Source organism: Gallus gallus, chromosome Z, assembly GCF_016699485.2.
Source record: "Gallus gallus isolate bGalGal1 chromosome Z, bGalGal1.mat.broiler.GRCg7b, whole genome shotgun sequence".
Lineage (NCBI taxonomy): Eukaryota > Metazoa > Chordata > Aves > Galliformes > Phasianidae > Gallus > Gallus gallus.
This window is the reverse complement of record NC_052572.1, coordinates 24,474,714-24,501,948: the sequence shown is the minus strand read 5'-3', so window position 1 is coordinate 24,501,948 and position 27,235 is coordinate 24,474,714. Positions and strand designations below refer to the sequence as shown.

The window sequence follows — 27,235 nt, the reverse complement described above, 5'->3', positions numbered from 1 at the left end:
CAAGGCCAGAGGAGGAGGTGGTGCTCGATGGCAGAACACATATCCATACTGCAAGCCCATGGAGAACCCCCACACACTGGAACAGATAGATGTCAGCTCAAGAAACTGTGGCCTACAGAAAGCCCATGCTGTTGCAGATCATTCCTGACAGGAACAGTGGCCCATGGAGGACTCTGGACCAAATTTCCCACTATTCCCACACCAGTCAGGGCCAGCAAGCTTACTAAAGCAAAGAACCTTAAAATCTCCAAGTTTTGAGAAATCTTTCCTATTTAATTTCTGGAAAACCAAGTTCAAATAAGATCACGATCCCCTTTCAAATGTATTTACTCATGAGATGTAAGCTAATCCACATATGGCATACCAGTAACATGAGAACTAAAGGGAAATTCAGTTTTCTTAATCATTTGCAGGTAAAAAAGTGCTTTGAAGTTAGTCTAGTGACTAATAACTGATCTAAACTACGTTCTATATTAACATATTATTCCATATCAAAATACACAAAACTTTGGACAAGAAAAATTCATTTCATCCATGCGCTAAGAAAATTCTGATTAAGTCTGTCTGCTCAGTCAAGAGAAAAAAATTGTCGGGAGACCACCAAGGAGATCATCAAAAAAACAGAGCCAGACTCTGGTACAAGAATAAAAAAAAGAGTAGATACTGAAATAAAGACTTTCACTATAGCATTGTAAATTTCACTGTAATCACAGGTGTATAGAACATGCTGCTCAGAAAGGTTGTGCAGTCTCCATCTTTGAAGACTTGAAACCAGATGTAATGAAGCCCTGACCACGCTGGTCTAATATCAAACTCTCCTTGCTTTGAGTAGGAAGTTGGACTAGAGATCTACCAAGGTCTCTTCCAATCTGAGTTATTCTGTGACCCCATTAATGAATTTCAAGCCTTGGATGTGCTACAATTCCTCCAACTTCTTAGATGAACCAGTACCAAATTAAATGTTGTCTCAAGCATCAAAACAACTAGATAAGCCCAGGCCTTTGACATACAAAGAAGAGCTGGAGACAGGTGCAAGGACTGAAGCACAGATATATTTTATCTGAATGCTTTTATTATTTGAATCATGTACCACTAAAATATAAAGTAAGATTTGATGTGATATATGCCATATGTAAACATGCTAAATTAAAAAACAAGAAACAACAATGGCACAGAACAACAGCCAATAATGGCAGGCTGGCAAGACTGTAGAAGACAAAGTCTGAAATACATCCCAGACACGCTTCCAACACATCTCATCTGAAGAAAAGACTGTGCATTTTGAGTTGCTATAGTGGTTACACAGGATTAGCGTGAACTACCATTGTCATCAGAAGAACAGGTAACACCACTATCCAAACCAGTAGATTTTTTTAAGTCATGTTTTCTACTCATCCCTTAAAACTAAGTGAAAAAAATGATGATCCCCCCCTTTAAAGAGACCTTTACAGTTAAACCTTTAAAGAATAGGTTGTTCTCAGTACTGTTAGCATTTTACAATTAAGCATTTTGGATTTGCACATCATTCTGGATACAGCATGGAGATTTAGGTCTCCTTTAGAAGCCTGCAAGCAGAAAACTTATTATATTAGTGCTGTCAGGTTCTCTTTGGATTTAAAAAAAATACAGGAATCCCAGTTGAACACAGGCTGCAAAAAGAAAGTATATGATGAATGCTACCATATCAGCAACAGTCAGGATGAGATTTTAACCTTTTGTAGGACTAATAAATAATGAAAACACCTGAAATTAATAAGTGCTGTACATAAAATAAAAATAATGGCTGGACTAAGAAGATTAAAAGCAGCTGTTGAAATTTCAAGCTGAAGTTTTTTTATTTGTAAACCAAAGTGAAAGGAAAACAATCTTACCTTATCTAGCCTTTTTTGCCAGCTTTCTTCACGTTTTACCATGAGTTCAATGCAGTGAGATAGTGTAGCAAGGATTCCAGCAGTAGTTGCCTTGAAAGTTATAGCTTCTCCTTTAAAGTCTATGCCATTAATTCCTTTGGGTGTCACATGTGGAAATACTGAAAACAAACATAAACCATTTACTGACAGCTGCCTTTAATTCAAGTAAGCATCTTAAAAGCATGGTTTATATTACAATTGTTTGAATATACTGGCTAGAAAGTTGATTTAGAAACAAAAATCAAATGTGCTAATCATTTGCAGCTATCCACAGGATAACGAAAGAGATTCAAAAGGAAGAATGCACCCCTTCAGCTTCATCTTGCTACACTCTATTTCAAGTCAGCTTGTAATGCTGTATTACCCTGTGCTCTGCAAATCATGTAGGTGGAGGGAGTGGTAATACTTCGTAACAATAGCAGTTTGAGAGCTTGACGTGAGGCCTAAGACAGAGAAACCTCAACATTCCTAATTCGGTACTCAGAAAGGAACAATTAAAAAATGAAACCAAAGCCAAAATGTCATATTCAAAGTTGCTCTAAGCTGGTAATTATAGATTTTAAATCCACAAAGTAAAAAGGTATGATTTATATAAAAGTATCAAATGTGTGGAATTATCCAAGTTTTGTGGGTTTTGCAATTCCAATAACTACTTCATGCTGCCAAACAAGCCATCTGTTGCTAAGGCTATTTAAATCACTTAAAATGTGTGACAAAAAAATACCTATTATATGTCAAACTTACATATAGGTTGACAGAATAACAAATCAAACACCACACATTAATGCCATTAAGTATCAGAAAGCAGAAGTAAACCCATGTTGAACACTGAGCTCAGCAAGCTCAAGTACCTCCTGCTATGCCATGGTTAAAGCTAGTGACTTATCACCCAGCTGGATAATGCATTTTTATTTAATTTTTCTTTGGTTTGTCAGTGTGCCACTGTTATGGTTTAAAAAGCTGAAATAAATATTTACGTTAAGTTTATCCAATAATTGCCTGTATGGGCAAAGCAGAGCTTCTTTCAAGAAGCTCTGTTCTTACAGGGAAGGGAAATGCAATTGTTGTTCTCTGATGGTATATCACAGTGTCTGCACTTGGGGAACAGAAAGCAAACATCACATGGTCTTAAGCAGTGGTGTAAGTCTCCAGAGGCTTTATATGCTCTTCCTTCACAAGGAATCAAACTTTTTTTTTTTTTTTCAAATACATGATTACAGACCATACAGTACTTCAATTTCCCCAGTAAGCATACACGGTATGGTAAAACACAGCTTATTTTTTTATTCCATATTAATGAAGAATACTCCCTAACAAATGAAGATGATAGGGGATGGGAAAAGAAAAGAAAAAATTATGTTTCAGAAATAATAACGAGCAAACGAGATCTCCCTCTCCCTAACAGCTGCAGAGGGAACATGGAGGAGGCTGAGACTGAAAGTGGTATAAGCTGGCAAGGAGGCAACGCAGTGGATTCACTGCGAATAATGAAAATCAAGCAACAGCTTCACACAAAAACTGCATTTTTCTTTGAGAACCGCAACACCACTCATTTGTCCTGCTGGTGTACAGTATGCTCACCTGCAGGCTCACCAGCAGAACTGTGCTGCTTTATAGAGCAGTTTTTTTCTTCAGCACATAATGCTGCTAGACATGCTGAACAAACACCTACCAGCTGCAGCATAGAAAATTCATTTCACAAATCTCTGCTGTAGTTTGTTAAGAGTAATGCAGCAACAAAGTCTCAATTCTTGGAACAAAGCCAGCTTTCTTTGAGTCTCAGCTACAACTCATTAATACGCTGATATGGCTTTGGTTACCATGTATTTAAGTCCTTATTCAGTGACTAGTCTCAAAGAAGCAGTGATACCTAAGCAGCTTGAAATTTCATTCAAAGTCAGCCATTTCGCCCATTGTAAAAAACACTGGTCAAAAATGAACTTCTTGTAGAATGCTGCAAAGCTTATTTCTTTGAGGAGAGGATCACTCAGGAGACTCTTTACTGTGTATGGAGGTGCTCCTCAGGAGACACTTTTCTTCCCAGAACATGTCTGAAGATGACCACAAGCCGCAGCACAGAAATAGTTAAGCTTCAGAATATTAACAATATTTATCAGATTTTCTATCTGGAGAAGCTGAACATCTTTCTGATTTCCTCTTTACACTTCTTTTCTACATCAACTACAGGATCTAGTGTTTCAAGCTGAAATCTTCCATCAGGACATCTACAGGTTCAAGTTAAAGGATAACAGTAAAGTTTTTCTTATTGGAACTACCTTCTAGCTTTCTAATCAAGATGTAGTCAACTGAAAAAAAGCTCTGCTATGATTTCTTGCCTACTTTAAATTCAATTTCAACATTTTGAGTCAAGCGATTCCTTTTTAATTATCCTGTCTCTTAAGCATTTTGCTTTACTTCTGAATCATTTTCTCCCTCCTTTCATGATAATGTTTTTTTTTTTTTTTTTTTTTTTTTAGTACCATGCTCTTTAGCTGTTCTGCACCTCTACTCTTTTAGGATCGATCAGTTTTTACATCTTGTTCCTAAGATACGGTTTTCAACCCTTCCCCAGACGTCTAAAACATAACCTGTTTGGTAAAATCCATTTTCCAGTGAAATGGAAGATTATTTTTAGAAGACAGTAAGTACAAAAACAAAGTTCCTTTTTCTCTTCCACTTTATGCCACTTCTTCAACTTGTACCACTATACTAATTCTACATGAAAAAGAAATGGGTGGGAGTATTACCCACTTATTAAGTGATACCTATTGTTGATCTTCTGTGGATGGCAGTAGGATTAATAGGATTAGCTTTCCTCTGAGAATAACCTCATTATTTCAGCAATGCTGGTGAATATTCTTCTTGCATTTGAAGAACAGAAATTCACCACAAATACCACTGTACTGTACATCAGGTTATCTCCTTCATCTATGTAGTTCTATCTTCTGCCCTTAAAGTCGTTCTCACAGTAGGTTTCACCCACTCTTATTTAAGTTAAGCCCAAATCCACTCATTTTTCCCAAGCAGATAGATGGGGACACTTTTCGATCAAGATTCCTACATTCCTAGATTGTAATATCCCAACTAATAAATACACATCAGTCAGCCACTCTCCTTGGTGCTTCAATACAAATGACCATTGCTTCAGTTACCAGATTTTTCCATGGGAAAGTGAACAATACATTTGTATACCTTCATCGCACTCTAACTCTTCATTAAAGGTTCCTAGGAACTGCAGAAAAAACTTCCCTGTCCAAATATGGTAACTTCATAGCAAAGTTAGCAATCTCTGCAGTCATGCTAACTTTCTCCTCCCTACTCAGGAAAGGTGCAGAATGGAAATTTCAAAAGACAATGAGAACACAATTCCTTAAACAAATTATAAATCTAATGGTTTGAGCACAAGACTGGTAAACTACTAGATCCTGTGTGAAGACAGAAGTTGGACTTGGTCCCTGGGGGTCCCTTTCAACCCAGGATATTCTATGATGGCATGAAATTTTTAATGCTTTTTACCCCCTATAAATTGAACAGGTATTGAAAAAACAGAACGAAAATCAGCTGTTAACAGAATTGATGGAAAGCAAATGTAACAGAAGCATGAATCATAAAAACTGTAATTACAAGTTCGGCAAAAAGCAAAAGGTTGCAGAAATAGTGACCTACAGTAAATAAGTCTATATATAAAGGTATCTGTGATACCTACAATTTCTTAGCAGAGAAATTCCTGAATACTTAAGATTTTTTTTCAAGACAGACAGAGATACATTACTTCAAATTCCACTTAATGATTAAAAAAAATGAACACCACTTTCCTTGTAAAACTTGTAACATGACCTGATGTACTAAAAATATATACTTTTCCAAATGAAATTTTACATGTTAGGTGTGCATACATAGGATAGATATCAGAGTAATACAGGTATGAAAAAATGTTCTAAAGGTAAATTAAGATGAAACTCCTACACCATCCTACAAAAATTAAGTTTGACAGATACCTCTTTCAAAATGAATCATGCGATGTAATTAAGTACTCACTAATGTTTTACAAAAAAAACTTTTCTCAGTTTTCTGGAATTTGTTCTAGTGATTTAGAAGTTCTTAAAAATGTAGACTCTTTATATAGAGTTGGTGAAACTTAGATTTGCTTACAGGCCAATATCGCAGACTTGCTTACATTTGCTGACAAGAAGCACAAAAGATGTATTCAAGAATTTTGAAGTTATACTCTACTCAACCTCTGATGCCCGCACTATAATTAACCCTTAGCAGAGGCAGCACTTCATATCACTGAAAAATCTGTGCATATTATTAATTCTGGAACTACATTTAAAGTGCCTTCCATTTCCTCTCTTTCTCATTCCTCACTACAGTTTTGGTGATATCTAGAAAGAGCAACTGCATAGTGTATGACTTGGATGGAGTTAACTTTCCCCACAGCAGCCCATACAATACTGTGCACTATGGCTGAGCAGTATGTAGGCTGCTTCTCCAGCCCCTCAAAGTCAGTAGGCTGGGGTGGGCAAGAGGTGGAGAGGGGACACAACTGAGACAGATGGCCCAAACAGATGGTATGGAATATCCCCTTTGGTATGACATCAAAATCAGAAATAAAGTTAAGAAAGGGGAAGGACCAAGGGAGGCTATTATTATGAAAGCATCCGTCTTCCCAGGTAAGTGGTATGTGTATCAAGTCCTGGCTTCCTAAGACATGGCTGACTATCCCATGCTTATAGGAAATAACCAATTCCTCCTTTTGCTTCTGCAAGGCTTTTGCTTATTTTGTTTTTCCTTTCATTAAAATACTCCTTAACTTAGCCTATGAGCCTGCATCCATTTTATTTAGTTCCCGTTCTTTTGAGTAGAAATGAAAGAGTAGTGTGATGGAGCTACTGGAGCCTACTAGTGAGAAAACATCACAAGTACTCAAATACAAAGAAAGCCACAAGACATAGGAAGGATAGCTCATTATAAAGAAAACAGTAGACACAAAAAAGGCTTATTTTGCCCACATATTTTCAAGTCCTTCATGAAAGTGTTCAGGTTTAAAAAAACACAACACTTTTAAGTACTTTCTTTTAAAGATTCCATCCGTTTTGAAAGAGAGATAGCATAACTTAAGACCTCTGTGAACCAAGATCTAGTAAATACCTAAACTGTCAGCATCTAGTGAACAAACACTGAAATAATTTCAGTCAAGAAACAAGAGAAAGTATACAAAGAATGCAAATAGTTTTTGAACACATACACAACTTCTGGCAGGCCAGCTGCATGAAGATTTTTCAAAAAGGAAAAACTTGCATGGGTTTCACATTCACTGCATGGATAGAGAAAGATCACTATAATTGGATCTTTTAAGATAAGAATTAAAAAAATATCAAGATTTTGTGCATCACATCATTGGAAAATACAGTTAAAAAGTGGTGAAACTATGAGGAGAGAGAATCAGTAACGACACTGACTTAGCCATAATGCAGCCACGTAACTTGAAAAAAACCATACAAGCTGGCAACAGTCAGAAGAAGAAAGAATGATTATCTATTACAACTCAGTTCCCAACATTTTAACAACACAGCTGTTCCAGCACAATTTTGTAGAAGTGACTTTGAACACAACAGGAATTATCAGCTTGACAAGCTTCCATTAATATGTGTGAATTAAATTAAGTTTTACTCACGACAATCATGAAAAACATCTAATGGATGATAATTAAAACGAACAAGAATTTCCTGTAACAAATTCAAACAACCATTCCTATAGCTTTCCTCTCAGACGGAAGCATATATATCAGCCATATAAGGCTTACCATACTATTCAAGTGAATTTTCAGTGAAGTTTAGACATACTTACATTTTTCCCTACTGCTGTTACTGTTATGTAAAAAATCCCCATCAGAGCGCACTGTAGGGAAATCATCTTCATCATCTTCTACCACTGAATTAGGGAGAGAAGGATAATATCTTAGAGAAGAAAGAAAGCTTATCCAATTCTTCAGTGCATAAGAACAAACTAGGAGCATTTTCACTGCTAAACAGCACAAGATATTTTTCCTATAACAAAAACAAAAAGTCATGATCCTCCTGCCTTTTTTTTTTTTTAATCCCCATCAGAACCACATAATTATGAGATTTTTGGTCAGCATCCAAAGGAAGGCTCTTTTACAACTGATTAAGCAAATGAGTCACAATTCAGCTCTTCTACACTAGAAAACATGCAAAAAAGTGGAATTGTTTGTATCTACCATTTTCTCACTAAAAAAAGTTTCAGGACTTATTATAGTAAGAGATAACAAACTCAAGGATAAACATAAATGCCTCAAGAAACATGTATGAATATGAAAACAAGCTGCACTCTGTGTATTCTGTATTTGAATACACAGATATCCTCATCTGGGTCTACTAGTATCTCAAGTGCACACTCAAGCTGTACAGTATTCTACCCTCAACCAATACACCTCTGAAGCATACAATACAGCAACACCTTTGCATTTATGTAAGAACATATTGCTCCTATCAAACTAATACCCAAATGTTTTTTCCAAAATAATGGTAAGAAATGCAGTAGTAAATTAACATGATTTCAACTCCTAAGGGTAAAAAAAATTGTTGTTATATAACATCCAGTGCTTAAAAGATCTCTTTTTTTCAGTGAGGTTGTCAGCTACAGGTTAAGATCAAAGTTAAGCAGTTTTTTTAAAGGAATCCAACTACTGCAGCACAATCAGTCAAAATTACTTACGCAGAAACATTTGCTACTGTACAGAAATTTAGATTCTAAGGAGGTCAGTGTTTCCAGCAACAATTTTACCTTTATCCCTCTGGAGTTCATCTTTGGAAACTGCATCTGCACAGGCATCAAAATATTTCTGTAAAGTATCAACTTGTCTACACAAGATGTCTCTAAAGGTTTCCATTTCTGCAAGCTTCTCACGTAAGCTATGGCCCTTCTGAAAATACAAGAGAAAAACACTTCAAATGCTTATAAATACTCTACAGTAGGTCAATGAAAAAAAATGAATTTCTGCAGCCACAACCTCAGATGTACTGATGACCTTTCAGGTATCAATAGCTGTTAATGTTCAAAGGACATTATAAGATTATAAGAAACTATATACAAGTGTTCCTTTCTCATTTTTTTCACTGGTCTCAACTTTTCCTCTCTGTTGCACTTGCTACTTCAGAGAATCCAAAAAAGTTTACTAGTAACAGCTTTGCTTAATCCCAAGTTTGCAGCTATTTGCCTGAAAATAGTCAGCTCTAGCTTTCATGTTAATCTTGACACGCCCTTCTAGAGTTCCTCCTCTTCTGCTCCCACAAGAAGCACAGCCTACTCAAATAGAAACGTTAAACATTTTAGACGCTAGAAACTGGAAAAGTCATTTGTCATTTGGTATTAATACTCAAATCTGTTAAGTCACAGAACCAGCATATCCTTTAATTTAGAAGCTCTTGTATTCTCAGGAGTACACTGGGAAAGCCTAAATTCTCCTAACAGGTTTGATTTCTCTTGCCACCAGAAGATACTGTAATTTAAAATTGACTGCTGATCAGAGGCATGTGAAAGCTTCCTGTATAATCTGATCTTCATCACATACAGAATTACAGAGTAAACCAAAAAGTTGGTATTCTTTCCTCTAGTTGTGTGAACGAACCTTCACGTAATGTATCCTTTTCTCATTTGCTTAAGTATCTTTTTTACAGATCAACATAAAAAATTATTCACTAACCTTGAACGAAGAGGTGGATGTTGCAGAATATCCACTTGCTCCAGAAACAAGAGACACCATGGAGCCATGACGGCGTAAACTTGATTCTGATCCATAGCCAGATTCAGTCTGAAAAACACAAACCACACAAAAACCGGAGCAGTGAGGTTTTAAATTGAGAAGAAGCCATAAAAGCAATTAACATCACTTCCTCTAAAACCTTGTTTCTTGACAATATGTATTAGAAGCTTAACTCAAATTGTGCCTGCAAGTTCAAGTTGTTGATGTAATATCTGTGAAGTTAATATGAATCTATTTTTTCTTATCATAATGATGTGGAAAAACAGTAGCTACCTACAACCTGTTATGCATCCCCCAGAAGTGCAAAAAAACATGTATTTAAGGGTACGAAAAATGGAAACTTCCAATTACTTTGGTAGCTGTGTTCTCCATTAAGCAATTTTCACACAACATTCACAAAATGCACAGTACTTTACAATTATGCACAGTTAAGACAGTTAAATATGAAGACAATCCACAGTCTCAGTAAACCTTTCCCATTACTGAAACAGTGATTTTTTAATTTTTAAAAGCAAAAAAAAATTAACAGAGATCAGAAAAAAGATCGTAGCTGCCAATAATTTTTCTTGTTCCAGAATTCCTCAGCAATATTCTTTGTATTAAGCCCAAATTAATTGAAAAAGAATATCTGCATTAACAGAAGGGAGAAGACAGTAAGATTTGAATAGTTGAATATTACAAAAAACAAAGACTGTATGTTGAATAAAATAGCATGAACACATGATAAAAATATTAAGTTTCCTGAATTTCTTCACAGATAAAACTACAGGAGCAGATATTGAGAAACTGAAGGAAAAATGTTTCTCCATGCATTCATGTAAATAGTCAGAAAAACACAGAGAGAGAATGCATGACAGAAACAAAGTGTTCAGAGTGGTATCTGATATGCTGTTAATAGATGAATTTGGTCAAGTACACAGTGACAACATTGTGAAGGATCTTTGACAGGAAAAAAATTCTGCAGCACAGAAATCCTGAAGTGTCAGGGAGACAGTGATACAGAATAAGTAATAAGGAACCACAGGCAGCAATAAAGTTCTAGCTGTTACTGGAAAAATTAGAAGCTGCTTTGGAAAGTGAGAAAAGTGTTGATAAATAAAGCAAATAAACTTACAGAGTTTTAAAGACAGGGAGTAATGAAAAACTGTTTGAAGCATTGCTTGAAACAGGAGCATTTGGACAATATCTGAGTTACAAAGGAATAGTGGCAGAGAAACTCCACTTCATGGAAATGAAGGTATGGCTGAAGAATTAACACAGTACTGAATGAACATGACTGAATGAGATTACTCAGAAAAAAAACAAGCAAGAAAGAGCCTATCCGTCCTGTCTGAAGAATGAGGCTGAAGACAAAAAGAACCGAAGAAATAGAATAAACTTCTAAAAAAAAAAACCCAGAATGAATTATCAAAAGCAGAAAAGTTGAAAAATGAGTGTGATCAAGAAATACAAGTGTAGTTAGAAATGACTAGTCTGGAAGTCCAGTCTGAAAGATGGTTAAATCATTAATTTAATCAACACTTACAACAACAAGGAGGCATTTGTAAATCTGAAAGATTTTATATGGCCTACCTTTATGTTTGTTGCTTAAATTCACAAAAGGTAGGGAAATACTACGATCTATCTTACATAGAAGTTTATGTTTAATGACAGCTTAGAGTGAAATGACAGAATGCAAAAGGAGTTTCCTGAAGTCAAACCTTAAGGACGTACACACCATTTAGTCATTTGTTACGAACCACAAATTTAAAGCTATTTTACAGTAAGTAAAAGTCCTAGAAAAATAGCTGTAAAAGAGCTAAAAACTCCACTTTTCAGAATTGACTACTTGTTTCAGAGCATGTCTTAGAAGTATCTACTGGAGTAGATGTTTTACTAAGAACAGTCATCTTGGATATAGCCATGTGCTTTTTTCTTTTTCTTCGTCATTTAAGGATATCATCTGAAGTAAAGCTGAAGTAGTAAGGAGTTTTGGTAATACATCTGATAATGAACCGTATTTTGAATTGCAGTGTACTTAGTGTTACAGTACAGGGCTTATGGCTTTGACCACTGGATTTTAAGTAACCAAATTCTAAAGCTTTTATCAGTTTTCTTAAAATATTCAAGTATGAGCTTGTGGCCTTTTTTTTTTTTCCTACGGATTTGACAACTGAAATCAAAGCAGGTAAGGAAGTAAAAATAATTTAAAAGTACAATTAAGAGTTTTAGGCATACAACACTACTATTTCACCCCAGAAGTATTTAATAAGCATAAACCTCAAGACAATACTTTGTGGTTATAAAACACTTTGGTTCATCATAAAACATTTCTGCTAACATTTCTTTTAAATGCAAATTTAAGCAAAATTAAATATTCCAGTGTCAACTTCATTGCTTACTTAATCATACACCACAAATGTTAAGATGATTCTGAATGTGTTCTTACTACTGCCAGTTTGACACTAGGGTCTTATTTAATTTCTATTGAAGCTGTTCAAGTTAGAAAGAAGAGAAAATGTTTCAATAGCATGTGATTTCATGAACAGATTAATTTTAAAATGTAGTAAAAATATCCAACGTATTGCAGTGAGTATTTTAATAATAAAGAGCAGACGTATTCTGAATGTTTTCTCCTACAAGTGAGCAAGACACATGTATGTAAAAATGACAGATGTAAGCTTAGTAAGTGAAATTTAGGAACGTCCATACCTGAAGAATTAATCAAGGTCCACTTAAATAGTACTTCTAAAGAGTTTAGAAGAAAAGATAAATCTCAGAAATAGAAAGTCTTGTGACTTACACTGACTTAAATTCTTTTCTTCTAACATTACCCTTAGGGTTAATGTCCATTTCAATTAATTCACAAAATAAAAGCTGAGTGGGAAATAAAAAACTCCAATCCATATAATTATTTAAGCTTGATTTTTTCAAAAGGCGTCTTCTCAGCAGCACATTTGACAGTCATTTGTGCTTATAATTAAGCAATTTATTCATGTTTTAGTCTTTAACACAAGACAGTAACCTATAAGCTTGCAAACCATGCCAACTCAAAGCTGCTACACAAAAAAGCCCTTAGACTGTTTTAACTCTTTGCAACCAAGAAGCAAGCACACTGAACAGCACAACATGAACCTGAAGTGTATTTACAGATGGCATTCACAAAACTCCAATGTTCTATTATGTTTTAGTAACTGAAGGGAAAGAAAAAAATCAAGACTAGGAATACTTATTCATAAGAAAAAAGAGAAAATAAGTACTGCTTTATCACTGATGCAGAAACAAGTCATCCAGCTCACAGCAGGTACATGCAAGCAGATTAACACAAACAATGAAAGCATGCACCATGCAAAGCCCCACCATTCTACTACCGCAACATCTAAACGAGAGCAGGTCACTGCCGCATTTATGTCTTGCAAAGCAGAACATCATTAACTATTCACTGCAGAAATACTCAATTACATTGAGAAGAGGAATCTTGACAGGAGCTTCTTCTGTTTACACAATTTTTAATTTCCCAGAGTAAAAAAATAGGAGAAGAGAATAGAGTCCATACGATAGTACTAACAGTCTCCGCTTGAAAACAAAAATACCTCAGAGAAACAGTATCGATTCATAGCATCAAGCACTAAGGCTGAATTATCATGCACAATATACAGATGCAGTTCTTTGAAACTCCATGCATGCATCATAGATTCAGATGCACTAAAACTAGCATTTGTTAGTACACTGCAACAACTTCAGCTTTTGAAGATGCTGCATGAAATCCAGTAATCCTTTCAAGATGTTTTTTCATTATGACAGGCGAGAGGAAAGAGTCACATTAACCAGAGCTTCATGTGATTCTTTACCGGAGCAGGAGCTGCTATCAGCAACAAGGCAGTGCATCAGAACAGCTGCTTTCAGTAAAATTGTTAAGTATTCACAGAATCATATTGCAGATTTCCATTCTAGCTCACACTGATCCGCAAGTTAAGGGTTTCCTAAAGTGGGTCAGGAATCCTCTGGAATAAAGCACAGACTCGCAGAAAAGCTCCTCCACTTAAAGATCAAATACAGCAAATTATTGTCCCACGTCTTCAAGAATTATTTTGATCATGTCTTTTTTAGTGCATGTGAAGTGCTTCAATGTATGTTTGTCCACAAAGGCAGTTATTTTCAGCTACCATCATAAATTATTTAATATTTTACATAACGCAAGCAGCTCCTCCCTCTAAGACATAAGACTCAACCTAGGAGGTGATGAAACAGACATTAGGATATAGCAACTGCAATCATGTTTTCTGCAGTATTTTTGAAAAAATACTGCTCAAACATTGAAAAGATAAAGCCTCAGTAACTAAAAAAAAAAAGATGTTTACAAGAGAACAAGAGAAATGTGAAAGAGCTGGAAGATACTCTGAAGGATTTGGCATGGACTAAGCAGAACAGGTCTTCTGTCAAACATGCACGATCCAAGGGTGATTTTCAGACTAAATGAATACTTCAGAACGTATGTGAAGAAAGAAACGGTGCTGCTAACATGACCCAAGGAAAGAGTGCACAGGAATTGAAGGCACTCGTGGATGCATTTCTGTATATTGAAGTTAAAATAACAATTAACACACGTCTGCTTTATCAACCGTTCTACAGGCTCTGGCAATGGAAATTTAATGTTTTGAAAGCCAGGTGGCTATTAGTCAGCAGGAAGCCAAAGACAGGAATGTCACAATTCAGGTCACAGCAGCTTACAGCCCTCCTGAGCACAGTGCAGGAGACTATTAAGGAAAAGTAGAAAGCAGAAAATGCTCCAGCGTGAACTTTCTTCACAATTACAAAAACAGGAAAAGAAACGTATACATTTTTGCTCCTAGCAGTGACAAACACTGCAATTCTGCAGTAAATAAGCATATTAAATGCCCAGGAGCAATAGAAATTCTGAGTTGGAGAATAAGTATAATAAGGAAACTGATAAAAAATAGACATTATATCTATACTACAGCATTGAGATTATGGTAACTGCTATACCCACTTGCTTAGTCTAACGAGCAACATCTTTTGGGTCACTACTACTCAAACTCCACATAGTTTTGGTAAGTGACTGTACGCCGCCCTTGAACATTGGGGCATCTTTAGTAGTAGCAAAAGCTAGACAGGTGTAAAGGTTAATAAGCCCCAGAACCACAAACTATTGCAGACTTGAAAATACAGCTGACAAAGAGGCAGTCAAAAGCAAATTATTTGACTTTGACAAGTCTTTATCCATGTAGCTCACACCCCTGTTTAATTACATGGATGTGTACTGTCTTTCCATGAGGTTTCTCAACTGTTATTTTGCACATTAAGACAATTCACTAATTATTTTTCAGCAGTTTTAAAGGCTGAGATTCCAGACCAGATTAACAGGGAGGAGCAGGTGATCCAAACAGATAAGAACAGGCAGGATGCAGAGGAAACTACATAATGGAGTCTACAGAGTGCAAGCAACAGAAAGCCTTCAAGATTTTGCTTCCTAGACCTAGGAACCACTGAGGAAGAGCATGACCTTCCTGAGCAAGAGAGTCAAAGTCCAAGCTGACAATAACTGCTTCCCCTTGTTCGCTAACTTAGAAATAAAACTAATGCATCTTGTACTGCCAGACCACCAGGTCAAACGAAGAAAGGGCAAGGATGACATGTGCCTCTCTTGTGAATCTGGGCTGCCAGGAGATAGACAAGTTTTGTAGAGGTAAACAAGAACCAGCCATCTCTGTTCTGCTATTAAACTGCCAGAAAAAGCACTGATGCTCTGGTTTAGGTTCCCAGTATGCTGGAGAACATTTTTGGACTTGCTTTAAGACTTTAAAAGGCAGCTTTCTCTCTGCCAAGCAGGGGACATGTACAATGCTGGGACATAGCTTGGAGTAACCTGTCCAGTACTGGTAGGTGAGAACTCAACCACACAGTGTCTTGACAGGACCTACAGACACATCAAAAAGCTGTACAGAAATACTGAACAAACCTATAGATATGTACAGCGCTCATCATGCTAGTCAATAAGCAGATACACTATTAAACACTTATGGAAAAACACAAATACCATTTACTCTGTTAGTCAGATACTTCAGCTGTTACCTTGTCACTGCCACACACAGGAACAGATTTATTTTCCTTCTACTCACTTTTCATGCACCCAGACATCAGAATAGAAATCTCTATTAAATGCTCGGCATACTCCAGAGCATGTAAAAAGTAGTGAGCACTTGGAGAAGGACTGACAAAGATTGTAAAGTCCATATTAAGTCTAAAAGAGGATTCAAGAAGAATCAATTCTACACCCAAAGAGAAACTATAACAACATAGCTATAACAACACATTCAGTTTAAATTGCAATTCTACCAGTCATTTGGGAAAAGGTGGGAAAGATATTTTAAAAGAGCTAGTTTTGCATCCTTACACCAACAAATATAGTCAGTTTTTCCTTGGTTTTCAAAACTTGCTCCTTATTCTTTCCTTTTTGTTGTAGCACTCAGATCTCAATATTCAATTCCCTCATTGCTCTCCAAATACCAAAGGTTTACTGCACTAATTAGACTTGCATAAAGAAAGTTTATATAGACTGAAAGACTTCTTGGGACATGCATCTTTTCCTTATGTTCCTGACATAACTTCAGATTCTTGAAATTGACCAGGGCTGAAGCTGTATAAAAGCAATCTGTTTTTGTATATCAAAATACCGTTTGTTCAGAAACAAAGCCCAGTCTGCACTAAAATTTCTTTATTCACACAGAATCGATTTTCCAGAATAAGAATTCTTTCATATAAACTAACTAGGCAACAACTGTCAAATGATATTTATTATTTTTTTTTCCAGAAGATTAACATACCAGCTGGAAAGCAGCAATGATAAAGTTCTGAAAGATTAACTATACTAAAAAAAAAAGGACAGTTCTATATAACATGAAAAAAGTTTGTAAGAAACATTTGTAAAATCTTAAGATCCTAACCTTAGAAAAAGCTGCTTCTAGCACACCAAGAAGAAAGCAAATCAAAGGATTTATTTACTGACTGATTTTATCAGTACACAATAGATGTACTGACATTTTAAGAAGTTAAAGAAAAAGATGAATTGGTTTACAGGGACTAGCATTTCTTGATGCTGTCATTCTGATATTAGCCTGTGGGCCAATAACAAGTCTGACATAACAAAAAATAGAATGCTAAAGTGATAATTCATCTTAGCACTTCAAATATTTAGACATAACACATAACCTCAGATACAGAAAAGCAAAACATTCACATAGCGCAGCTCTCAACACACCATTTTTGAAGGCTCAAAATACTTTAGAAAAAAATTTAGATTATGCTAAGGTCTCTGTATGATTAAGTTGCAGGTAAGGGGCATGTTTGAGTACCTACAAGGATAAAAACTCGTCTCCAAAAGCTATTGAACCACCAACCTGAAGCATAAGAGTACGTATTCCTAGTACAAAACAACACAACACCCTGCATTTAACAAGGCAGACTGGACGAACTGTTCCTATACACCTCATAACACTTCAGACTGAGCTTATTTAAAGTACACGTGTTTGACAAACAGACCAGTTAACCTCCTCAATTCTATATCCTTCGTAACCGCTAGAGGGAACTACAGAAAAGCAAACAGATACGCCTAAAGGTTACTATTGGTCAAAGTCCAACAGTAACCCTCATCCAGTTTCTGCTTCAGTCCCTGTGCATACAAACCTCCTTCTCTTGGCAGACAATTAAAAACAGAGCACTTCTACCTTTAGCCTTTATAATTACACTTGAAACACAGTGCTACATAAAGTTCTCAAAGTAACAGTGACGTCTATTGCTAGAAGAGTGGCAATACATGAGAAGTTGCACAGAGCGTTTTGGAGGAGATTAATGAAATTATCCTGAAGAGGTCTCTGAATTATTTATTTCAAAACAGTGAAACAACACGATTATTTCCAGTTAAGATTGTCCAAAGTTATTAGCACCAAATTAAGCTCTTTGGCACTATGTTTAGATACAAATTTCTTAAAACTTCCTCTATGTAAGCACAGAGGCTTAGAGTTACTTTACAATTAGTACGTCACTTAATACGTGGCCTACAGAAAACAGTACAGTGCTGCCTCAAGGACCCATGGCCAAGTAGAAGAGATTCACGTTCAGCTGCTCTACCATTAGTCTGCAGTTGTAAAACAGAGTTCACTGTGAGAATGAGCTTCAAATACTCTGAAAGAACATGCGCAGGCTGCATTCGTGTGCAGTGTATGTAGTAAGTAGGTTCTCACCAAACTAGTTCTCCCTGTATGTATATGAACTTTGAGAAGTAACAAAAGAAACAGAGTTCTGGTTAAACCCTTCCAAGCCCATAATAAGTCGTGCAGTAGTGCTACAGGGATACTTCATTTGTAATAACTTATTTACTCTATCCATAACACAAACTTAAGCAGGTTTAGGGATGTCTGTAAGACCATTTCATGCAATGAAAGTTTCAGAATTCTAGTATTCGCTAGTTTAAAATGTCTTCAGACTTTACGGACATATGTACTGAGACTGTGTGTAAAAATACTACATACAACTTAATCTGTCAGTACAAAAACACCCCACATACTACAGTTACCTATTTGCGTGACAAGAGAATGCTTTCCCTTGCAAGCCAACACCCTCTGTGCAGGCAATAAGAAGAACACCTTCAGGTACAGTGCAGGTCTCCACAATAAGCAGACCTACCCTGCCCTTCAGAAAAGCTTGTGAACTTGGTGGAGAAACAGTTTACAAAAGGCTGCTTCTGATGCACGAGGAAGAAAGAAAACCAAAACATTTACCAAAATGTTCAGGACTTTGAAAGTAAAGATTATGACTCATTTAATTCAGGGATGTAATACTGCCGGCCATTGTTAGGTTGCGCATTAAGCTGCATGCACATTTTTTGTACTTGTCTTCCAGAGGGGTAAAAAAAAAACAACTTTGAACAAGAACACATGCCAGTACAGTGCTGAATACCAAAATAAAAATCTGCCCACAGAAAGCATCAGCTAGAGAACAGTGTATTGCTGATAAAAACGAGCAGTTAGTAGCTTGTCATGACTCAGCCTCCTTGTAGTGATTAACTGTCTCATTTCATTACAGCACCACTGAGCTCTGTCTAAGCCACTGGAGCACTTTCTGCAAGAACTTGTGCCTTAACTGCACTACAGTTCCCTGTCCATTCTGCACAGCAGTGACAGAATGCATGCTGCCACAGGATCTTCACACAGATCTGCATATATATTCGACTGTTCAGGCACACAAAAGCACTAGACACAGAAATGGCAGAAAAGTGGAGCTGTGGTGCTCTCATCCAAAAGTGCTCAACTCAAATAGGCTCCACAGTCTAAGACAGTAGAACAAAACTTTGCGGACTGCCTGTGTATCACAGAAGAGAAGCCTTTTTTTCCCAAACATTTTGTAGTGAAGCACTACGGATCAGTACATCTGGCAGCAAGCCCTTTCAGTCAGATGACACACAGGTTTGTTTGTAATTGCAACCTCAGATCACAAACTGCACTTTCTATTCACATGGCCAAACACAAACACGAGGGAAAACAACGTTTTCTCCAGGTGCACAGTGAAACACTTGTCTACTCACGTGGATACTCCAGAAACAGAAGCAAAGTATGACTAGTACTGCCAGCTATCGATGCAAGTTATGGGAATTATCTGAGAAGGAGCCTTGGTGGTTGCTCCCCAAGAATTAAAGCAACAGCTAGCCAAGTCTCTGAAGATCAAGTAGTAGATACAACTGTACTAAGTCCTATGTGTAGCTTGATCAGATTACAATAAGTGTAATCTAATTTGCTGTTGTTGACCTTCGTACTTTCTTTTTACATTTCAAACTTCAAACAAAGGTTTACCTACTGTTTCCATAAACCTACCAAACACAACACACTGTATGATACGCATATTTTATTTCCAGCTTAACCTCAGTTCAGTGTATTTGGGGGTAGGTATAAGAAAAAATGGAGATAAGTATACATTATATCTTATAACAGTGAACAAAAAGGAAAATCGTAGAGGAAAGAGTTAAACCAGACCCTTCATTTAAGAAACGTGAACCTGCAAATTTGGGGCAGTAAAATTTTGGTGTTCATTTAAAAAAATAATTTTGAAACAGGAATGGTGATTCCTTTCAGTGTGAAGGAGAAAATATAGCATGAACAAGATTGATTTAACTGCTATGTAAGAAATGTGGATTTATCACAGAGTCAGAATAATAGAGGTCGCAAGGTCTGTCCAGTCCCACCTTCTGCTCAGAGCGAGTTCCCTTACACATCCAGGCCTCCATCCTACAAGGAAGTTTACTTCTGAGAATTACAGTATCTACTCTTAAAGCCAAAGTCACTGTTATGAAACATAACTGGAAAACACAAGCAAAGACAGGGTTGGTTGAAGTGAAACAATCTGTTTTGTTTATAATTAATCAAGTGCGTGAGTCTGGAATTAACTGAAAACTGTAGTCAGGCTTTAAAGAGTTTCAACTGCAAGCATGTATTGATAAAGCTGCAACTTACAGCTACTGTTGGAATACAGACCTAAGGGTGGCAAGAAAGGCAAAGAACTACTTTTTTCCTTCTCTGAAAGGGAAGTTTCAACAGTCTGTAACTGACAACATTTAAGCTTACTGCAGCATATACTTATGTAGTCAACTGAAACTGCTGATTCACCTTCCACTAAGGTCTTCTTTCAGGAAATACAGAATGACCAGCAGTAAGTGCACTTTGTAAATTTTGTAACATGAATACAAATAACACTGCTTGTCACTTAAGAGCTCCTGCTGATACCACTGCTAAAATAATGGAATCTGTAACAAACATGCAATATTGATTTTCCTCCTCAAAAGAGTAAATTTGATTCAATTTGAAAGAAAAACATTTGTAATTTTTAAGTTTTAACAATACATCTCATTTTTCCCTAAAAGCACTGTTTTTCTATAATAAGTTCCACTTTCAGTGTCACAATGTATATCAGGACAAGAAGTGTCTATCAGCATTGGCTGTACTGTACTCCCTTACTTAAACCAGCGACTTGAGGTAACCATCAAATCCTCCCCAGTTATTTCAGATCACAGGGGCACAAGAAAGAGGGATTGACACCTCTGTATTCTCCTTCCTGCCCAAGCCTCAACATATTGTTAAGCCTGCATTCGTATCTGTCAATGCATCTGACACAAATATTTAGCTCCTAGTATTTAAGGCATTTCTTCTTCTTCCCCCACTTTGAATAGCCATGTTCAAGATATCAGAATTCTGATTCCTCTGCAGAAAGTCCATTCATCTAAATGACACTATAAGGGAGCAAATGCATATTTTCAAGCATTATCTATTCTCACAGAAACAGATCTTTTTTTATTCTTCTACAACGTCAAACATATCAGAAGAATTAACTTAAAAGCTTCCAATTAGGGCTAAGTGGTCAATGAATTCATACTAGCAGAATATGTCAAGTCTCATCGTTATTTCTAAAAGAATACTAAAGTCCCCTCTAAGCTTTTAAAATTATGTTATCTCTGTCAACTTTTTTTTTTTTTTTGAAGGGCCAGAAGGGAAAGAGGGAGACAAAAAGAACCAAAAAGTCACAGATAAACTGATATAGAGTTCCCTCTGCTGAATGTTCATAAATATATATCCTCTGCTACTCGAACATTCCACCACCCACGTGGCTGAGCAGCACCTACACCCTAGGCTGGGTGTGACACCGGTCTACCAATATCAACTTAATGAGCTTTGTATAATTAGAAGTTCCCTGCTCACTGAAAACATCTCTTACAATGTCTTTTTAGAAATATAAAAAACCACCCCAATTTTGGTAGATGAAAGCATATACAGCATCTAAGACTTTTCTATTAAACTGTTAACACAGTGTTGTTTGAGCTGATGACTAATAATTCTGAGTAAACGGTAAGCAGATGCACTTGGCAAGTGTCAACTTTAACTGTTTCTTACTCACTACTTCCACATTTCAGTCTCTACTTTCTATTCTAGTACAAAGAAAAACACCTGCCCTAATATGAAGGGGTATCTAACAAAGTCAAGTTTGACAAAGGTCTCTCAATGAGCAACATTTTCAGGGAGACTGTACAGAAAGGTTCTCCTGCTGCCATAGAGAGCTATTCTAGATAGTAGTCCTATTCTGCTAGTGACAGGCACTGGCATTCCCAATTTCTAAGAAATGAAAGTACGCACAATCAATATTATTTACAACAGTTGTTTTTACAGAATGAACCAGTAACACCTGTTATCAGCAGAACTCTTGTTTACAGGAATAAGAGTGGCTATTTACTGCAAAGCCAGCTGCATGGCTGGTGCAGATGCTTTCCTTAGTTCTTTCTAAGTCACCTTAGGCATTAGACTGAGCACTGCACTTATTTTAATCACATACATCACCTTCTAATAAATAACATTACAAAAATATTAACTGACAATCTTAACAGCTTAGCAGTGGTGTTACAGCTTTTACCATTATTTGATATTATGTTAGTACTTTTGAAATGTTTTCTTTCACTTGGCATTGCACTCATGAGGCAATTGTATGCTTTGCCAACATGCATTCTGGCCAGTAATTTTCAAGCACTCTTTAGATACTCTTCCAGGCATTTCAGAATACCCTGGTTCATAGTTAACTGGCGGTAGTCTAACCTTTATTACATGTGAATCTTCAGTCAATTCATGTATTTAGCTAATTCTAGAGAATAAGAGGAGTAAATTCTCAACTAAGTTCAGTGCTGTTTGAAGGCAGGAGTTTCAAAGGAGAGTTCAGGACCCCTACTAAGATTACAAAGACTATGACTTAATGTTCAGACAAGATGGAGGAGAAAACTTGAATTAGGAACATATGGCCAACAGTGATCACAGCTTTAATGGACACAAAGATTTAAGATAATCTTAAGTTTATACATGTACTCAGCTTCTGATAACAAGCTCCCTAAGAACAGCATGCAAACTCAGCATGATATTGCTAAGTGATGTAGTCTTTCATCACTCAGTCAGCCACCATTCTCACCATTTGCTAGAAAATATTAGATTAACAAAAATAATTGCTTAAGAAACAGAACTGTACCAAGGAGCACAAATATTTGTTTCTGGAATGAAACCAAAATCCAAGACACTGGATTTAAAAAAACGAAGGTGATGGAACAGCAGCAAGAACTGAAGGAAAAGAAGTTAGGTTTACATGGTAAAATTACTTGGTTCTACTTGCACAAATACAGCACAACTAACAATCTACAGATTTAGAGACGAATAGTAGTTAGTGGCTCACGGCCTCAGTAGGTGAAAAAAACAGTAAGCGTTGCAAAACAGGATAGTCTACAAGACCCACAAAATAATCCTACATTCTGTTCAACATCTGTAAGATCATCAGTAAGATGAATCAGTCCAGTTTTGGTGCTGTACCTCAGAGAAAGGTGAGGACTGAGTTTGGAAGAGACTAATACAAGGAAGAGAGTTGTAAAATACGTTCATGCTAAGAATGATTGAGGAAAGGGTAGCTATTCAGTCTAATAAAAAAGACAAGAAATCTTAACAGCAGCAAAAATGATGGAAATAATCTCTTCTCCAGAACGACTGTAAGACCACTTTTAAAGAACAACTCAGAGCAGATGAGAATGGCATGAAAGAAATCCTTCTAACAGCAGAAATAATGTAGTGATCCCATGACCACACAGTGTAACAATACTCAATAGTCTAACTTACCACCACACACAGTATTGAATAACATTAAGTGAAACAAAGTCATCATAAGGGAGGAACTAATTAATTAATGTTAAGACCCTTGAGGAGTTCTCTTCAGTTTCTTTCCTTTCTGGTACTGTACCGGTCAGGGATCACTGAAGAACAAAAGAAGAAAAGCCAGTATTTACAGCTAAGGGGCTGATGAACTTGCGGAGCTAAAAAAGTTACTTACAGTTGAAATAACTACGTCTTTCGGCTGGGCATTTCCCACTTCAGCCTGAGATTCAGGCCAAAATCCAAAATAAATAAGCTTATTACTGCAGAGTTCGGAAGATTATTATTGGACTTAACTTTCTGTTCAGTTATTAGGGAGTGTTTTTGCAAATTTGACTTTGAAGGGAGATGTCAAATGTGGACATACAAGAACGTAAATTACACGATTTGTGTCAACATATAACTGTGACAGAATTGCAGCATGACCAGATTTAAGTTACTGTATAAGCCCGAGCAACAATTCATAGTTTTCTAATTTCAAATTAGTGAACATTGCTTTGGCAACACCTTTCAGCACACATCCCTACAGCTCATCAGCATCTTACCTAGAAGTTTAAATCTGTTAAAAGAGAATTGAACTTTTTACAGATTGACACAAGTGGATCATGTTTTCCAGTGTCCTCTCAGGCAAGTTCCACTGCTGCTGCCAATCAATGCCTCAAAAGGACATGGCAAGAGTGAGGCACTTGATCCTGGAACAGTATGACTATCCTTGCACTTTTACTGTTTCATAAAACCCCTAACAAGCATAGCTGGATTTAACTAACCATATATGCTTGAAGTGACCAATGGGAGATTACATACAATCTCACTAGTAAATAAGTATTTTAGGAATATTATACACTTGTCACCAGCTTGTTATTGTATTATTTGTAACTTAGGTGTTCCCTTTAATCATCATAAATTCCCTAACAGAAAACATCTGCAACAAACTGAAAACTACAAGTAATTATAACAAGAATTATCACAGAATCATAAAGGTTGGCAAAGATCTCTTAAGATCAAGTAGTCCAACCTCAGCTGATCACTATCATGCCGCCCACTGAACTGTGTCCCTCAATGCCAGCCATATCTTGAATACCTCCAGGGATGCTGAATATCACCTTCCTGGGCAGCTTGTTCCAATACCTCACCAGTCTTCCTGAGAAGAAATTTTTCCTAATATCCAACCTGAACCTCTCCTGATACAACTTAAGGCCATTACATCTTGTCCTATCGCAGTAATTTGGCAGAACAGGCTGACCCCCACCTCATCACAACCTCCTTTCAGGTAGTTGTAGAGGAACGGGTCTAATCACCACTTTCCTACAGTCTTCTTTATGAAAGTGAAAAATGAAGGCAAGGTTAAACAATATTGACTTCCCCTCCTATTGCTTTCTCCATCTGCACTGGCGCTTTGGTTTAGGCCAGTCTTACTTGTGAACAGATACGAAGGGGGGAGTAGGGATAGAGGCCTGTGTTAGGATGAAATGCCTGAAAAATGAACAAATAAAGTATCCACATTCTTCCACCTCTTCAGATCTCAACAGCTAATGCTGACAAATTATTTTTAAATCACACATCAATGAAACACCTGAATTCCAGGAGAGGAAGTAGATGGAGAAATGGCAACAGACTATTTCTGTTCCTTCCCACCGTATGACATTTCTGAAAATACTCTTCACAATTTTATTTAAAAAATAATCATCTAGAATGTACTTATAACTAGCATTCACTGATCAACATTAGAAGAAATATCGTTTGCTAAAAGTAGCTTTACAGCAATTCAGTAAGCTTACCAAAATATACTTAAAGGCCAAAAAAACAGTGCAAACTTCTGAAGATCACTTGCACAGTGTTTCTGTATATATATAACCCACATAAATACACAAACAACTTATTTTAGTGGCTCCGCAAAGACCTGCCAAATAGCAAAATGGCATTTAATGTACTAATAGCAGAATTCTGATTTTTGTTTAACTTCAGATTTTAAAAAGTTTGTCATGCTATTAGGCTGAATAAAAACGTTTTTATTGCATTCCTACTTTGTACGTGCTTTTCTATTCATTTTGAATTATCTTACTAAGACATGCAACAAATTTGGATTTGGATTTATTTGCATGTCTTTACTGGTATTACACGTAAAAAAGTTCAGTCTTGGGACAGAGCTAGAAATGAGTAAAAGGAGGAGAAAGATTGTATTAGAATTTCTTAGATCTCAATTGTTGAAAGCCTGTGATCAAATTTGATGTGTTACAGTACCCTTATTTCCTGTTCATACATTGAGCTCTATTTTCAAAAAATAAAACTCCATGATGTTAGTTTCTGACTAGATTAACTACCCAGAAAGTTACTGCTGTGCTACCAACTAATAAAACAAAACAGCACAAGAAAGTTACCTTCAATAGCATTTTTCAAATCTTTTTTAGAATCACAGAATGGCCCAGGTTGGAAGGGACCTCAAGGATCATGAATATCCAACCCCCCTCCAACAGGCAGGGCCACCAACCTCCCCATATAATACTAGACCAGGCTGCCCAGGGCCCCATCCTACCCAGCCTTGAACACCTCCAGGGATGGGGCATCCACAGCTTCTCTGAGCAGCCTGTTCCAGCACTTCACCACTCTCATAGTGAAGAACTTCCCCCTGACATTCAAACTAAATTTTCCCTCCCTCAACTTAAAACCATTTCCCCTTGTCCTGCTGTTATCTACCTTTTCAAAGAGCTGACTCCCCCTGTTTATAGGCTCCCTTCAGGTACTGAAAGGCTGCAATGAGGTCACCCTGCAGCCTTCTTTTCTCCAGGCTGAATGAGACCAGTTCCCTCAGCCTGTCTTCATAGGGGAGGTGCTCCAGCCCTTTGTGGCCCTCCTCTGGACCCATTCCAACAGCTCTCCGTCTTTCTTGTACTGGGGGCTCCAGACCCCGATGCAGTACTCCAGATGGGGCCTCACGAGAGCAGAGTAGAGAGGGACAATCACCTTTCTGTCCCTGCTGGCCACCCCTCTTCTGATGGAGCCCAGGATACTATTTGCTTTCTGAGCTGCAAGAGCACACTGCTGGCTCATGTTAAGTTTGTCATCAGGACCATGGTTAACAAACCATCAGGACCATGGCTAACAAACAAATAATGTGATAAATACTTATACAGTGTTCAAACAAAAGTCTCACTTAAGCACTGTGAATGTGAAATTACTTGAATGGTTATTTAGTTGAAGGTATAGGTAGATGCACTTAGGCCTCAGCTGGAAGTTGAAACATTTCAATTACAAAAAATAGAAGATTGAGATATTCCAGGTGCTCATCAAGTTAGAAGAGAAACTTAAGATTTTCTCTGAGCTTGAAAGAAGTTACTCTTGTATAATGTCTTATATTTAGACAAAAATATAAGACTACTTAGCCTACTTAGATAGAAGGCTGAGATTAATTCCAAGAAATACTTTAATGTACCTCAGTATTTTACCCAGTGTCCTTCATACTTCACACAGAAGCTTTTCTGTAGCACGAATGGACTTAAGAAATCTGACATCAGCGTACCCTTTTAGATTTGGAACAATTTGAATGGCTTGAGGACTCTTTTTTAAAGAGCACTTCATGGGTTATTTGGTTATACTAAAGATGCTTCACATACGTATTACACAGAGGTACTTTGGTTTTAGTCACTAGGAGTTTTGCTTTGTATGGTGTTGGACTTAACACTGAACTTTTGAAAACCTGACTCTACCCCTTGCTTTCTCCTCAGAAATCTACCTGCTGGCTTTTTTTTTTTTTTTCCATTTCTAAACAAACCCTCAGCAATTTTTCAACTCTTGTGTTAGATGAATGTCACAAACCATCATTAACT

General features: G+C 36.8%; 1 protein-coding gene across 3 annotated transcripts in view; it reads right to left on the bottom strand.

Moving 5' to 3' along the window:
* Nucleotides 1-27,235, bottom strand: part of COL4A3BP (collagen type IV alpha 3 binding protein) — a 74,478-nt gene that overhangs the window by 18,730 nt on the left and 28,513 nt on the right. For all 3 annotated transcript variants that reach the window (XM_424796.8, XM_004937347.5, XM_040656070.2), the window contains 4 exons: nucleotides 9,637-9,744; nucleotides 8,718-8,856; nucleotides 7,761-7,844; nucleotides 1,872-2,029 (listed from right to left, as the gene is read on the bottom strand). In XM_424796.8, the coding sequence (XP_424796.3) occupies nucleotides 1,872-2,029; nucleotides 7,761-7,844; nucleotides 8,718-8,856; nucleotides 9,637-9,744 (489 nt within the window). The remainder of the gene's footprint in view (nucleotides 1-1,871; nucleotides 2,030-7,760; nucleotides 7,845-8,717; nucleotides 8,857-9,636; nucleotides 9,745-27,235) is intronic.